General features: G+C 44.1%; 1 protein-coding gene across 1 annotated transcript in view; it reads right to left on the reverse strand.

Moving 5' to 3' along the window:
- SMARCAL1 (SWI/SNF related, matrix associated, actin dependent regulator of chromatin, subfamily a like 1) overlaps nucleotides 1-12,425 on the reverse strand; it is a 70,190-nt gene extending 57,765 nt beyond the window's left edge. The window contains exons 1-6 of the mRNA XM_032754554.2: nucleotides 12,207-12,425; nucleotides 10,969-11,005; nucleotides 9,401-10,269; nucleotides 8,603-8,653; nucleotides 4,422-4,655; nucleotides 1,257-1,307 (exon numbers count right to left, since the gene is read on the reverse strand). Of these exons, the coding sequence (XP_032610445.1) occupies nucleotides 1,257-1,307; nucleotides 4,422-4,655; nucleotides 8,603-8,653; nucleotides 9,401-10,211 (1,147 nt within the window). The 5' untranslated portion in view covers nucleotides 10,212-10,269; nucleotides 10,969-11,005; nucleotides 12,207-12,425. The remainder of the gene's footprint in view (nucleotides 1-1,256; nucleotides 1,308-4,421; nucleotides 4,656-8,602; nucleotides 8,654-9,400; nucleotides 10,270-10,968; nucleotides 11,006-12,206) is intronic.
- Between the last annotated feature and the right edge of the window lie 2,467 nt (nucleotides 12,426-14,892).

Consider the following 14,892-nt stretch of genomic DNA (forward strand, 5'->3'; position numbering starts at 1 on the left):
TGAGACCCTGTCTCAAAAAGAAAAAAAAATTCAGCTTTTGCCAAATAATTCCCTCTAAATCACAAGTTCCAAATAGTAGCAGCCAGAGTCTCAGGATCAACGTGAGCCAACCTTTCTGCTTCAGCCGGCATTTATGAAGTTATCATCTCATATTCAAACCTAATCGTGTAGTTCACAGCAAGTTTTGCTCAAGGAACCAAAGGCTCTTCCTTTATATTTAATTCCTATGTCAGGAGAGCAGATAGAGATTAAAGACCACCCTTTTTTTAACTAAAGGGACAATGGGACCCAGAATGTTTAATTATTTACTCAATGTCACACAGTAAATCACATAAGAAGGAGACAAAAGGAAGGAACCCAGTTTTTCCCTCACATTGAAGCCCTAGCCTGCCAGGCAAGATGGCCAATGACTCAGAGCTCCCAGGGTTGGCTCGTGTCTGTCCTGGCCTGATTGGTACCCACAAATGACTCCTTCCTTGGTTTGGGAGGCCCAACAGGCCATCAGGATTAGGAGTAAAGCAGAGGAACATAAGCCATGCTAGCTGCAAACCCAATGCAGAATTGTTACAGCCAGATAGATAAGGGACTGGTATTCTGGTACAGTCTGAGATATTACCATATTTCCTTTTTCCAGGCATATTAGAATTTATTGCCCCATCTAAGCAAAACACAGAGAAGAAAAATGATAAACCCAAACTGGCTTCTTCTTGCACTTATGCTGTCTGTACACATATCCCTTTTCCTTGGTCAGTCTGTAAAGTGCTTGTTAAAATGCCTAAGTCCCTCGCCTTGACGTCTGCCTCAAACAGAACTCTATGATGAAGTCCATTCCCAGTGAGACTCTCCTACCTTTCTTGATCATCCCATCCAGTTCTAGAAGTACACTGAGAGCCTATTCTTAGAAGTAATCTATGGTCACTTCCACCTAAGCTAAGCAATCCTAGCTCACTTCTGATTCCTAAAGTCTACGTACCCATGCTTCTAGCACTTCTATGACAGCAGGAAGGTTTCACAGGCCTGGGAAATTTCACTATTGCTGCCTCACCCTCATGGCAGAAGAGGCCTGGCATTTGTCTGGGCTGTCATAAAGCCAGTGGATGTGGACAAGGCTGCATCCTCACCTGTACTCACCCTGTACTCAAGCATCCCACCATAGCAAAGGGAGGAGAAGATTCTTCGAAAATACATCAAATTCAAGGTGAATTATTAAAGCTTAACAATAGTATGATATAAAACAAGTAAGGAAGGCTTCTTACTTAGTTTACTGTGCTCTTCCAAGAGAAAGCTCCACTTCCTGGTCTTGACATCTGCAATGACAAGAAATAAATAAGCAAATAGGACACCTTGCCCTCCTGCTACGTGATCACACTTACTCATTTATTCCTTGGCTTCATAAACTTCCATTAAGCTTAGACAATGTGGCAGCTGGTCCTGTACCTAGCACTGCAGATACAGAAATTAGGAGAGTACTTTCCCTGGAGGTTTCCCCAGTATACTGGGAGGAAAAAGAGGCAGAGATGCTGACAACACTGGGTTGTAAGGGTTGTGATAAAAGGTGCCACAGGATACATGGCTGGGGAGGGTCTAGCAGGTCAGAAATGCCCTGAGTGACAGGGGTGGTAACTGGAGCTCACACCTAAGCAGCATTCATGTTCAGCCCGGCACTGTGCCAACACTCAGTGGCACCCTCTCATCTGCCCCTCCCAAGTCTGTAAGGTGGGCTGTTGTTAACTCCATTTTACACATGGGAAACAAGTTGCATGTGGTCAGTGGTCAAAATGCCAAAGTTTCAACTTCAGCTCTGCCTCTTGCTAGCTATGTCACCTTGGGCAAGTCACTGTAACACCTCTCCCTCAGTTTCCACATCTGAAAAATAAAGATACTACAGCTCCTACCTCAGGGGTTACTGTGAGGATTACGTGAAATTAAAGTAAAATGCTTATAAAAGTATGACTGGAAAGCAATGAGCACCTCAAAAAGCCAGTTATTATGAATTATTGTTAGTGTGATTATTATATCATCTGCTAATCAGCATAGTGTAGTATAAATTACACACAATATCAACTAAAAAAGGTGAGCATCTTTCTACCCAATGGTGGCTTATTCTCTAAATAGAGGAATTTCTCTACTAATCTATCTTTTGAAAAATCAAGAAAGCTTGGTCTCAGTAAATGCTATCTGGGCAGCAAAAGTTCATTCTTCACTGTATAGTTCCTTCAAAAGCAAGGTGGTCAGAAAAAGGCATCATGGACACAGAGTCAGTTTCAGCAAAAAGCGAGGTCGTCCAGGTACAACCTGATGGAAGGAACAAAGCAGACAGACTAATCTTAAATGCAGAACTAGAAAAGGAAGGCCCTTCCTGACAACTTGATTCTCACAGTGGCACAGCAGCAAACAGGAAAAGCTGTGAACAACAGCTAAGGCAAAGGAACCAATCACGGTTTTTAGACCAGTATCAATGTGAGCAGGATCAGTATCAATACCTTCATGGTACCCACTCCTAGAATGCAGACCATGTCAGAAGTGTGATCTCATAGGCCGGTGATAGACACATATCACTGTATTTGCCTTTTTTATTTTTGAGATTGTCACCCAGGCTGGAGTGCAGTGGTGCGATCTAGGCTCACTGCAACCTCTGCATCCTGGGCTCAAGCGATTCTCCTGCCTCAGCCTCCTGAGTAGTTGGGATTATAGGCTGGCACCACCACACCTGGCTAGTTTTTGTATTTTTAGTAGACAGGGTTTCACCATGTTGGCCAGGTTGGTCTCGAACTCCTGTGACCTCAGGTGATCCACCCACCTCGGCCTCCCAAACTGCTGGGATTACATGCCACCACACCCGGCCTGTATTTGCCTTTTAAGGGCCACCCCAAGCTGAAGCCGAACATCCGAGGGGGCAGGAAAGGCAAAGGATCTAGACTGTCGTGGAGCAGCTCATCTCACGACCTGCCTGGGCCTCGCACAACTCCCCTGTGCCCTGCTCACCAGCCTGCCCTCATCAGTCCAAACTCCATCCATCTAAGGATGATGACGTAGCAACCAGCATCAGCCTCCTCCGGAACCCAAACCCTGATGAAAGCTCTTGTTGAGCAAGCAATTCTAGAGGCTTCTTCCAGAATGATGCTTGAATGTGAGGTCTCAAAGGCATGAGGTTTTAAGTATTTGAGTTCTACTGGATTAAGAACAAGATTAAACCAATTCAAGAATGGGGAAACACTAATCCATAAAAACTACATAGTTTTTAAAAAACAATGTGGCCCAAGCTAAGAATGACACCCACGAGTCCAGAATCTATAGCTGCTTCTCCTCTATTCTGACGGGGGAGCTTTTGAAGAACCTCACAAAAAAATAAAGCAAAACGGCCAGGTGTGGTGGCTCATGCCTGTAATTAATCCCAGCACTTTGGGAGGCCAAGGTGGGCGAAGAAGTTTGAGACCAGTCTGGCCAACATGATGAAACCCTACCTCTACTAAAAATACAAAAATTAGCCCAGTGTGGTGGCAGGTGCCCGTAGTCCCTGCTACTCAGGAGGCTGAGGCAGGAAAATCGCTTGAACCCAGGAGGCAGAGGTTGCAATGAGCCAAGATTGCACCACTGCACTCCAGCCTGGGCAACAGAGTGAAACTCCATCTCAAAAATAAATAGAATAAAATAAAATACAGCAAAACTATTCTGCTGTGGCCAGTAGATGTCAAGACTGGCTTATAATTAGGGTCATCTGAAGATTAAAAAAAACAAAACAAACAAAAAACACCCCAACAATGTCCAAGCCCCACCTCCGACAAAAAAAACATCTCTGGGTAAGAATCAGGCATCGGTGCTTTTGAAATGGCCCCGTGATGCTGATGGGCAGGCTGAGAGCAGAACTACCAGCATTTTCAAACTGTGGCACCATCACCAGCAGCAGCACCAGCACAGGGAACTTGTGAGAAACGCAAATTTTTGGCTCCACGCTCAAGTTCTAGAATCAGAAACTCCAGTAGTGGGGCCCAGCTAGCTGCGTTTTAACAACCCCTGCAGGCAGTTCCCTGCATGCTCAAGTTTGAAAACCACTAAGTTTGCATATGGAAAAGCATTTATTTTTATGGCAACCACCTGTTTTTCTGCTCGGCAAAGGCCAAAATAAAAACAGATGGGTTTTAAATGGCTGAAGCAGGAATTTACCTGCTTCTACCAAGAAGATATTGACCAGGGGGAAATTACGAGGTCTTCCCTTTGGGAGGCCTTATGACAAAACAGCCGCCACTGTATGTTTACTATCTGGAATAATTAACATGTCATCTTTCTATAGGAAGAGGAGCAGAACAGGAAGTCTTTCCCAAGAAAGTAATTTTTGAATATTCAAGGTAGAGAAAAATACCCTATGTTGAGATCACAGACCACTACACATTCTGGGAATCAGACAAAGACCAATTACTTGCCATATCTTCTGGAATCCATCTGTTTAAAAAGCACAATCAGGTCCTGTGAATAACTGATGTCTGCCTCGAAGTAGGCCCTGGAGATGAGCATGCATCGCCCTTTGACAAACGAAAGGGATGGAGCTAATGGAAGTCCGGCCTGTCCCTCACTGCTGGTGGAGGGTGACTCGCTGCCGCCATAGGCCCATTCCAGAGGCTGCAGGTTGACCGTTGGGAGGCTCTGGGCTGCTTTCACTGCCAAAGAAGAAGAATCGAACTGAAGTGATAAAGCAGAGGACTATGATGTGGCTTTGAAATACAGGCAAGGCAAGAGGGAGAAAGTGGGGAAGGGACATGGTCAAGAGGCAAGAAAAGGTACTGTTAGATTAGGAAGGCTTGAAAGTGTTTTTTAGTTGGGGCTTTGGGAATTTCAATATTTGTTGAATGTAACTTTCCATCTCCTTAAGTTTCTCTTTTTTTTTTTTGAGACAGGGTCTTGCTCTGTCACCCAGGCTGGAGTACAGTGCTGTGATCATGGCTCACTGCAGCCTCAACCTCCCTGGCTCAAGCCATCCTCCACCTCAGACTCCCCAGTAGCTGGGACTACAGGCGTGCACCACCACATGCGGTTAGTTTTCGTATTTTTTGTAGAGACAGGGTTTCGCTATGTTGCCCAGGCTGGTATCAAATCCCTAAGCTCAAGCCGTCTACCCACCTTAGCCTCCCGAAGTGCTGGTATTACAGGCGTGAGGCACCATACCTGGCCTCCCTACATTTTTCACATCAAAACATTTAAAATTCAGAAATTAACAAGGGGAAGAGGAAGCTCGCCAGGATGAATAAACTTATTAGATAATTTCTGGCATGGTGTTGGAGAAGCCACTGAAGTCAGCACACCACAAATCACCCAGTTAAGCCCACTCCTAGGTTGCTACTCTGTCTACTGCTCAGAGAACAAAGGAGTGAGGACCAGGATCACCAGGTCACAAACACACAGTTCTGAACACTATTTTATCTACTACAGATGCATTTTATAATGAACAAATTCAACTATGTAACACTAAGCTGTCAATAGACACACACTGGAGTGAAAGGCAAAAACCCTGAGTAAAGAAATATAAAAGAGCTCATGCTTTAAAAAAGTACTAAGACCACAAAAGAAGAGGATAGAGATGTAGCTAATTCAAAACGGGAGGAAAAAAACTAAGAAACATTTGAAGAAATGTTAACCTTCACAAAAAATCAGAAAAATAAGAGACTTTTTTACTTCTCGAATTTGCAGGATGAGAAACAATCAGACATCCATATTGCTAGTTAGGAATAAAACCTTCTGGAAAACAATTTGGCAATTATAGCAAGAGCTCTAAGAATAATGATTCAAGTTCTGGAAATCTATCCCAACTACCGATTGAAAATACAGACAAAAACTTACATACAAAGGTGTTCCTCTACAGCTTTAAAACTGGAAGAACTGGCAGCAAATTAAAATCAAGCAGGAAAAAATAAACAACAACAATTTAAGCAATGTATGACACATTCATAAGACAGAATGTTATACAGCTATCAAAATTTATTTCGTACTAAAAATTCTGGAAAAGACAAAAGTAGTTCAACAACATGAAACCATTTCTTGAAGGTCAAAATGGCCCATTATGATAATGGACACATTTTCATCACTTAGAATTAACTGTTAACATTCAGTAAAATAAATATGCTTTATGCTGGACCATTAAATTAAAAGGGCAAAATAAAAATTATATGCATATGTAAAACTTTATATTTTAATGCATAGAAAAAAGGCTGCAGGGAATGAAACCAAAATGTTAATAATGGTTAGTTGAGTGGGGAGATTACGGGGGATAGTTTTTCTTCTTCACAGGTCAAAATATGTTCTACAGTGAGTATGTGGTAGGGTTAATGAAGCCAAATCCAGAGATATACCTAAAACAAAATGACAGAAAGACTGACACAGAGACAATTTTATATGGTTATACCGATAAAAAGCCAATCCTGACACACAATCATGAACCTATCTGAAACTTAGAAATACAAGGAGAAATTCACAAATCCATAATTATGGCAAGGAATTTCAAGGTTTATCTCAGCAGGCAAAAGGTCAAGTGTGTAACACATTGGTAAAGATGCAGAGGAGCCAAACAATCAGAAAAATTCATCTAAAAGCTATATGGAGAATTTTTTTCTCTTTTGTGAGCTTCATTGAGAAGTATATATGGAGAATTTTGTACCCAATAAACATGGTTTTCAAAACATGTGGAGCATTACACAAAGCAATGATAGTCGGGCACAGTGGCTCACACCTATAATCCCAGCACTTTTAGAGGCTGACGCAGGTAGATCACCTGAGGTCAGGGGTTCAAGACCAGCCTGGCCAACATGGAGGAAGCCCCATCTCTACTAAAAATACAAAAATCAGCCGGGCGTTGTGGTACACACCTGAAATCCCAGCTACTCAGGAGGCTGAGGCAGGAGAATCATTTGAACCTGGAAGGCAGAGGTTGCAGGGAGCCAAGATCACGCCATTGCACTCCAGCCAGGGCGACAGAGTGAGACTCTATCTCAAAAAAAAAGTAACGATATCACACAAAAAACCTAAATGAATCTGCAAAAGCAGGAGTCATCTAAGTCACCATGCACCGTGGTCAGAACAAGAGTAAAAAGACAAAACAAACAACCGCAACAAGGGAAACCACTGGTTTAAAATCACCAGCAATGAGAATACCGGGTGTCAAAATCTGCAATCTTTATCCAGAGCCTTGGGTCTCCCTGTTCCAACAGCAAACAAATCGATTTAAAAATGAGCCCTCGCTAGACGGACCTAGCAGCAGCAGTGTTATGGGTTGAATTGTGTCCCTCCAAAATTCATGTTAAACACACAGCACAGGACCTCAGAATGTGATCGTATATGGAGACAGGGCCTTTAAAGAGGTTAGCTGTTCAAAACAATGAGTTCACCAAGGTGGGCGATAATCCAATGACTGGTCTTCTTCTAAGAAAAGGGAGAGACCCTAGGGATTTGCACACACAAAGGAAAATCCACACAAGGACACAGAGAGAAGGCAGCCACCTGCAAAGCATGGAGAGAGGCCTCTGAAGAAACCAACCCTACCAATCTCAGGCTTCCAGCCTCCAGGACTGTGAAAAAATAAATTTCTATTGTTTAAGCCACCCAGTCAGTGGTACTTTGTCACGGCAGCCCTCGCAAACTAACACATTAGCAGCTACCAAAGAAAGATATCGCCTAATGTACACATTTCAAGAATTGGAGGCCAAGGAGAAAACCAGGAAATTCTACAGGGAGCTGTCCCATCACCGGCCCAAACCACCCTTCCCAGAAACTGTACTGGTGCGTCCAGATAATCCTATCTCATACCCCAAATCTGCAAAGTGACCATCTTTTCCCTTCTTAAGCTGGGGGAGGAAGAGAGGGTGTAGAAACGGCAGCTGGGGGAAAAGAGTAAAATAAATGGAAGATGAAAACACACGGGGCTGACGCTTTGACACAGGTGTGCAAGCTTCATGTACCAGGATCAAGTGACAAAAACTTTAGTGTATGACAGTTTTCTCAGAAGACAGAGGGACGTAACCAGGTGCTGACTATGACCAGACACTGCATTAGCTGGAATTTGCTTGGCCAATGCCCCCTCCTTGCATTTTTGAGTAGTTAGCTGCACAGAGAGTACTCTGAGGATCTGTGCTGTTTGCTGAACTGTTACCTTCCTGGGAGCAGGGGCTGGCAGGCTGCCTGAGCTGCCTGTCACTGCTGGGGCCAGCGTAGTCTGGTGGGAACATGTAGTCTGAAGTCATACTGTTAGGGTTTGAATCCCAGTTGTACAACTTATTGGCTATGTGACCCTGTGTTACTGACTCATCCTCCCTGGACCTCAGTTTCCCCATCTGTAAAATAGTCATTATAAGGAATAAAAGTTAGCCTAAGGGGCTTAGAATAGCCTAATGCATAGCGAGCATCATTTAGTGCTAGCTTTTGTTAATATTACCAACGGCCTTCACCCACAGAGCTGCCTCATTAGGCTAGACAGAGTGGGAAGGAGTGTGGGGGGGTGCCCTGAAAGCTTTCACCACCTGTAAAGCCATGCACACCATAAGCTAGACTACATGTGATACTCTAAAGATTTTCAGCACCAGTGTCGCCCTCCATGAGAGACAACCATGTGTCTACTTACTCAGGGCACTATAGTCATTCATGCTGAAGTTCCAAGTCTTGGTGACAGGATCTGAAACAAAACAGAGGGCTGATGACTGTTGACAATTTGTACTTAGGCACTCAACACAAGCTTGTCTTCTAAATGAATGAATGAAGGATGCCAAGTTCAAAACAGCTGACCAGCAAGCCCCCACTGATCTATAAAAACCTCTGTAGAGGACAAATAGTAAATATAGACAATTCTTTTATTCCATGTAGTGGAATCCAACTCAGGCCCTGGGAAGTCATGAACTTCACCTAAGAGGACTGAGGGCAGAGTTAGGACTAGAATCCAAGTTCTCCAGGTCGTAGTGTGGTCAGGCAAAGCAGTATGAGGGGTAATGGCTCTGGGCTGTAATTGAGCTAGTCACATCCTGACGCTGCCTTTCCAGACCAATGAAACTGGGCCTGTCACTTAATCTTGCTGAGCCAGTTCCATCGCCTCAAAAACTAAAATAACATCTACTTATTTCAAAAAAACTGCTGTTCAGCTTAAGTGCTACAATGCATATAAAGCACCTGGCAGAGGAAGCGTCTTCTCAATAACATTCAACCGTTCTCCAGATGGCCATGTGACAACCATCAAGTTTGGCAGCTGTTTGAGGGAATGACTATTATGAAGGGAAACACAAGCTAAAATTGAAAAATTGTTAACAACTGGATGGACAGAATGTGCCAATGCACTCTCTTAATATTTATGAGAAACTGTTAGATTAAAAGAAACTCCAAAAATAAGCAAAAAAAAAAAAAAAAAACAGCTGAAGAACAAAGACATTACCATAACTCTTGCTGGGCAGGCTCTTAAACACTGCAATGAGTTCCGCATTGTACCCAATCAACACCTGGAAACGATCGCCGTTCCTTATGCACTTTCCGTTCTGAGAGTTCACTCCTTTTTGGACTGAGGACCCTGACTTCTGTTGGAGTCTTCCTTCTGTCCTGGGCGTTACATTCTCTGAGCTAGAATGGACATAAGAAATGTTCTGCCCCGAGGTGGAGGCTTTTGCTGTCTTGGCCTCTAATTTAGCATCCCTGCGAGGCTGTCCAGAGGAATGAGTTGGTGTCTCTTGGGAACTCTTTGCTTTGGCCAGAGGCTCATGACTTGGGTTAGCAAAGGGTGTGAACCTGATCTCAGGTGAAGCCTGAGCATGACCTTGACCTAACTCATAACTCAAGAGCTGTTGTTTAGGGACCTCTGGAGGACTTTGTGCCAAGGGAGGAGAGATTCCAGTGACAGCCATTTGACTACGTGGACTGTGGCCTGGGCAGGCTGTGGGCATTTCTTCTGGCTTTTTCCATATTCCCTTTGCCTGAAAACTGTGGGAATCATGAGGTCTTTGGTCAGCATTAGATGAGCTACTGAGATTCTGTTGCTTGAAAATGACACCATGGCTCACTGGCTTACAAGACTCCCTTGGGAAATTTTGGGATGGGCCTTGCTTGGACTGGAATGGGCTGCCAGCAATGGAGGTGCCCGAGCTAGTCCTCTGACGCTGTTCTGCCAATAACTTCTCAGCTCTGCGGGCCAGAGCCTTTTGTCGATTCTCTTCAATCTTTTTCCTCTGCTCCTCTGTAAGAGGCAAGGACATTTTCACAGAGAAATGCTTATGCAGGAATGTCAACCTTTAACTGGAAAGTTGGCAAAAGCTGTGGAAGAAAGTAAGAAGAATGAAATGAACATTACATGTATTAATTGCCATGCTCCAACCATGATTTTCACAAGCTTTTGTCCCAGAAAATGCATAATCAGCACAACTGAAGGATATATTAAAGTTTCTTTTATAATTGCACACACACTGAAATAGTAGGTAGCAAATGCTGAAATAAAGATCCTGATCAAAAAGCAAAAGCAGGCCAGGCGTGGTGGCTCATGCCTGTAATCCCAGCACTTTGGGAAGCTGAGGCAGGCAGATCACTTGAGGTCAGGAGTTGAGACCAGCCTGGCCAATATGGTGAAACCTCATCTCTACTAAAAATACAAAATTAGCCAGGCGTGGTGGTGCACACCTGTAATTCCAGCTACTTGGGAGGCTGACGCAGAAGAATTGCTTGAACCTGGGAAGCAGAGGTTGCAGTAAGCCAAGATCGTGCCACTGCACTCCAGCCAGGGCGACAAGAGCAAAACTCTCAAAGGAAAAAAAAAAAAAAAATTAAAAGGCAAATCCAAAGCTAAAAAGGCATTTCAGAGGCAATATTTCTCTCCTTCCCATGGCCCAGCCAAGGTGAGTTATCAGAACCTAAGAAAGTTATGCAGTGCAACGTGAATCCATCAGATAATGAGAAAGGTGACATTTTTAACCAGAAAGCATAATAGATTAGACTGAAATAGACCAACCAACCACATACCATGGCGTGACACTTGTTAAAATAGTCTCTTTCCAACCTAGAAGAAGGAAAAAAGCATTAGCCTCCCATAGACTGCACACTAAATTCTCCCCTCACATTCACCCCTTTTTATCATTCCTGGCAAATCAGTCTGCCTGTGGCTCAATGCAAGTCAGAGCAGCTGGCCTTAGTACCTGACTTCCAAAACACAACACAAGGAGCAACTGACTGACTCTCCTGGGAAAATAAGGGGCAGAAAAAAAAAAATTATGTGTTCAGTGTGCAAATTAAGATGCTACATAAGGATGTAAACAAAAAAAAGAATAAAATTACTCTGTAATCTTACCAGCCATCAATAACCACAGTTGAAATTAATAATTTAGAGTATATAGTTCGGATTTTTTTTCATCCATAACCAAATGGCACATATTTAGGAGACATAAGAATTTATTATAAAGTAGGATAATTGTAAACATTCCATATTGCACCCTGATTATATTTTTTTCCATGAATTTACCCGGAACATTTATTTTCCTATGAGCTGAGACATTTTTACAATATTTTAGAAGCAGAGGGCAGGACACCAATTTGTCTGGCTTGGTTCAGACTAAATAGCCTGCATCTAATGTAATACTGTGTAACAGTTAGAATGATGATGTAGGGGTACTCCAAAAGCATTGCTTAGGCCTCTGGGCAGCTATAGGGTTCAAAGGTTTCCTTCCCTACTGGGGCTCCCTTTGGCCAGAACCCAACCCCTCTCTCCCCTCCCCCACCACGAAGTATCTATCCCCAGAGAACTTCCACCTTCTCCAACCATTAGCAGTTAGGAAGGGGTGAAGAGGTTAGGGAAAGGTTTTGGAGGTGCACAGCAGAAGCCCTCAGTTTCTCTGGGTAACACACTCCTGCTTAAGTTTCCAACCAGGGATCTCCTGCACCTCCAAACTCCCCAGATCCCAGGCCTGGTAAGCTGTCTCCACTAACCAGGGAGACTCGGCCATAAGACCCACTGATCAGCCCCAAACCATAAATCCATTCCGCCACATGGACGCCCCTCTTCCTCTCTAGGCAGGGACCTCTGCCACCCCCCGGCATTTCGGGGCGCGCCTCACCCGGCCTCAGGGTAAGCGGGCGCCACGCCCCACTCCCACCCCTACAGTCTCCACTTGGATTCACCCTTCCCATTGGCCCACTTCCTCCTCCAGGCTGGCATTGGTCTCGTCCGCCTCCGCCGCCTTCCTGCCAGTCTACCACTTTCTCACCCAGGGAGGCCTAGAAGGCGAGCCGCATTCGACCCCTGCCCTGACCCCAGGCGCGACTCCAGAGCCTCCCGAGCGGGGCCGGTCTTCCGAGTGGACGGTTAGGCCATGGGTATTCAAGCGCTGCGAGTTCGCCCGCCTTATTGTAGCGGCCAGGCCTGAAGGGCTCGGCCACCGCTGAACTACATTTCCCAGCAGGCAATGCGGCCGCAGTTTCGCTTCCAAAAGTAGGAATGATGAGACGAGAACGCGAGCGGGGCTGCAGCGTCTTCCGGGATTTGTAGTTCGGGCCGGCAGCCTGGCGAGGAACGGGAGCTGCAACGTCATGGGCGGGGCGAAAGTGGTGCACCTTGGAAGTTGTAGTTCTCCAGAGGTTTAGCCAAACGCTAGGTCCTGAAAGCCTGGGACATTGAGGTTTCCAAACCCGGAGTCTCCTGTCTCCACAGGGCATCCCAGACAGCCATACTAACTCGGCAGCTCTTAATAAAAAATATCTCCCCGGGGCATCCATTCCTGGTATTGCTATACTTGCAATTTAAGCCCCACCCGCTGCGCCCGGCTGCCATCATCGTCATCATTGTAGTCATCAGTCATTGTGTTTAGGATAAAGATGAGTTACCTCATTTAACCGCACTACAACCTATGGAACACATTCTTGTCCCCATTTTACAGAGGGGGAAACTGAGACAGCTATTTGATAATATTTCTCAAGGCTTTATTAAGCTAGCTTGTGATTCTGATTCCATAGCCCCTCCTCTTGAGGGAAGATTAGTCATGAGACTTTAAGAGTCGCCTTACCCCATCCTGAGCACCAACATCCTGAGCCATCCTGAGCACCATTGGTGATAAATATAATATTTCTGTATCAGTGTGCATATGAATGTTGCTATTGTTCTATTTTCAAACACGGCTCATTTAAAAACAAACAAGTCTACTAAAGGATTTGGAAAAATGGACCAGACATGCTAAGAAAAAGGAAGCACAGCAATGTGTGTAGTTTGATTTTTTTTTTTTAATCCTTACCTGTACATGTATGTAAACTCATAAAGGTCTGGGAAGGAAACTTGAAAAGTCACCAAACTGTTCAGGAGCAGAGTGGCATGGAATACACTTTTCAGCTTTTTAATCTCTATTTTTCAGAATGATTTGAATTTTCTAAAATAATAATGTAGAATTTGTGTGACTTTTGAAGCAATAAATAATCTCCCTTCCTCCTTCCTTCCTTGCTTTTTTTTTTTTTTTTTGAGACAGAGTCTCACTCTGTTGTCTAGACTGAGTGTAGTGGTGTGATCTCGGCTCACTTCAGCCTCTGACTCCTGGGTTCAAATGATTCTCCTGCCTCAGCCTCCCAAATAGCTGGGATTACGGGTGCACGCGGCCATGCTTGGCTAACTTTTGTATTTTTAGTAGAGACAGAGTTTCACCGTGTTGGCCAGGCTGGTCTCGAACTCCTGACCTCAAGTGATCCACCTGCCTCAGCCTCCCAAAGTGCTGGGATTACAGATGTCAGCCACTGTGCCCGGCCCATTTTTCTTAAATGACAAAGACATTGCCTGTCTTAGGGGATCTGTGTGAGGTTTAGTAGTAGAAAGTATTCAAATCTCAGCTCTACACCTCTTATTGACCTCACATACCCAGTGACTGTGTCTCCATTTTCTACATCTGTAAAGTAAATGTAGAAAACAATACCACCTTGGTAAATCTCCTTGTTATTAGAATCAAAGCAAGGTATTATGAGGGGAAGTGCTTAGTGAACTGTGAAATCCCAGAACAGGTAAGAGAGGGATGTTGTTATTATTTGAGGTAAATCTCTTATATCGTCCATTTCTCTATGCCTAGTGCTCATTTCCTACTATATAGCGTGAACAGAAAATAGTTAATGAACACCTGTCCCTGCCTTTCCTGTCTCCCAACAGAGTCAGTTAATTTGCTAACAAAGCTGGGTGCTGTGCACTTGACTCATGTCTGTCACCGATTCATAAGACCATCACTTCACTTTCCTGGGCTTCAGTCGTCTCACCTGTAAAATGATATCCTGCTTTGACATATGCTAAGAGGGCCTGTGGACCAGTGGATCCTAATGTTAGATCCTAGAATTCTTATAGAATTTTTCTTCCAAAACTTAATCCAATAATGTTTAGTCAGTGAAATCCAAAAAACTGGCAGACACCACCATAAGGGAATCCAAAGATGAGTAAGGTCCAGTTTTTCTCCCTCCAAAAGGTTACAGTATTTGGAGAACAGAAGACAAATAACTAGAACAGCCAGATTTAACAAATGTCTCAAATATTTGTCCCAAATATTGTGTGGGACATACACTAAAAATGGATTTAAACATATCTGAAATTCAAATGTAACTGGACATACTGTATTTTACTCGACAGCCTCCTATTATTAGTAGCTCAGGACTTAGTTGAGCAACAAGCAAATATCCATTGATAGATGATTCATGGATATATTGACACATTGCGTTTTAAAGCTAGAAGGACCTTTAGAGACCATCTGGTTTCATAGGTGAGGGAATAGAGGCCAGATTGGCTGCCAGTCCATATGGCACCTGTGTTACTCTGCTCAGGCTACAAAAAAAAAAAAAACCCACCACCATAGACCGGGTGGCTTAAACAACAGAAATGTACCTTCTCACAATTCTGGAGGCTGCAAAGTCCAAGATCGAGGTGCCAGCCGTTGA

Source organism: Hylobates moloch, unplaced genomic scaffold, assembly GCF_009828535.3.
Source record: "Hylobates moloch isolate HMO894 unplaced genomic scaffold, HMol_V3 SCAFFOLD_1, whole genome shotgun sequence".
Taxonomy (NCBI): Eukaryota; Metazoa; Chordata; class Mammalia; order Primates; family Hylobatidae; genus Hylobates; species Hylobates moloch.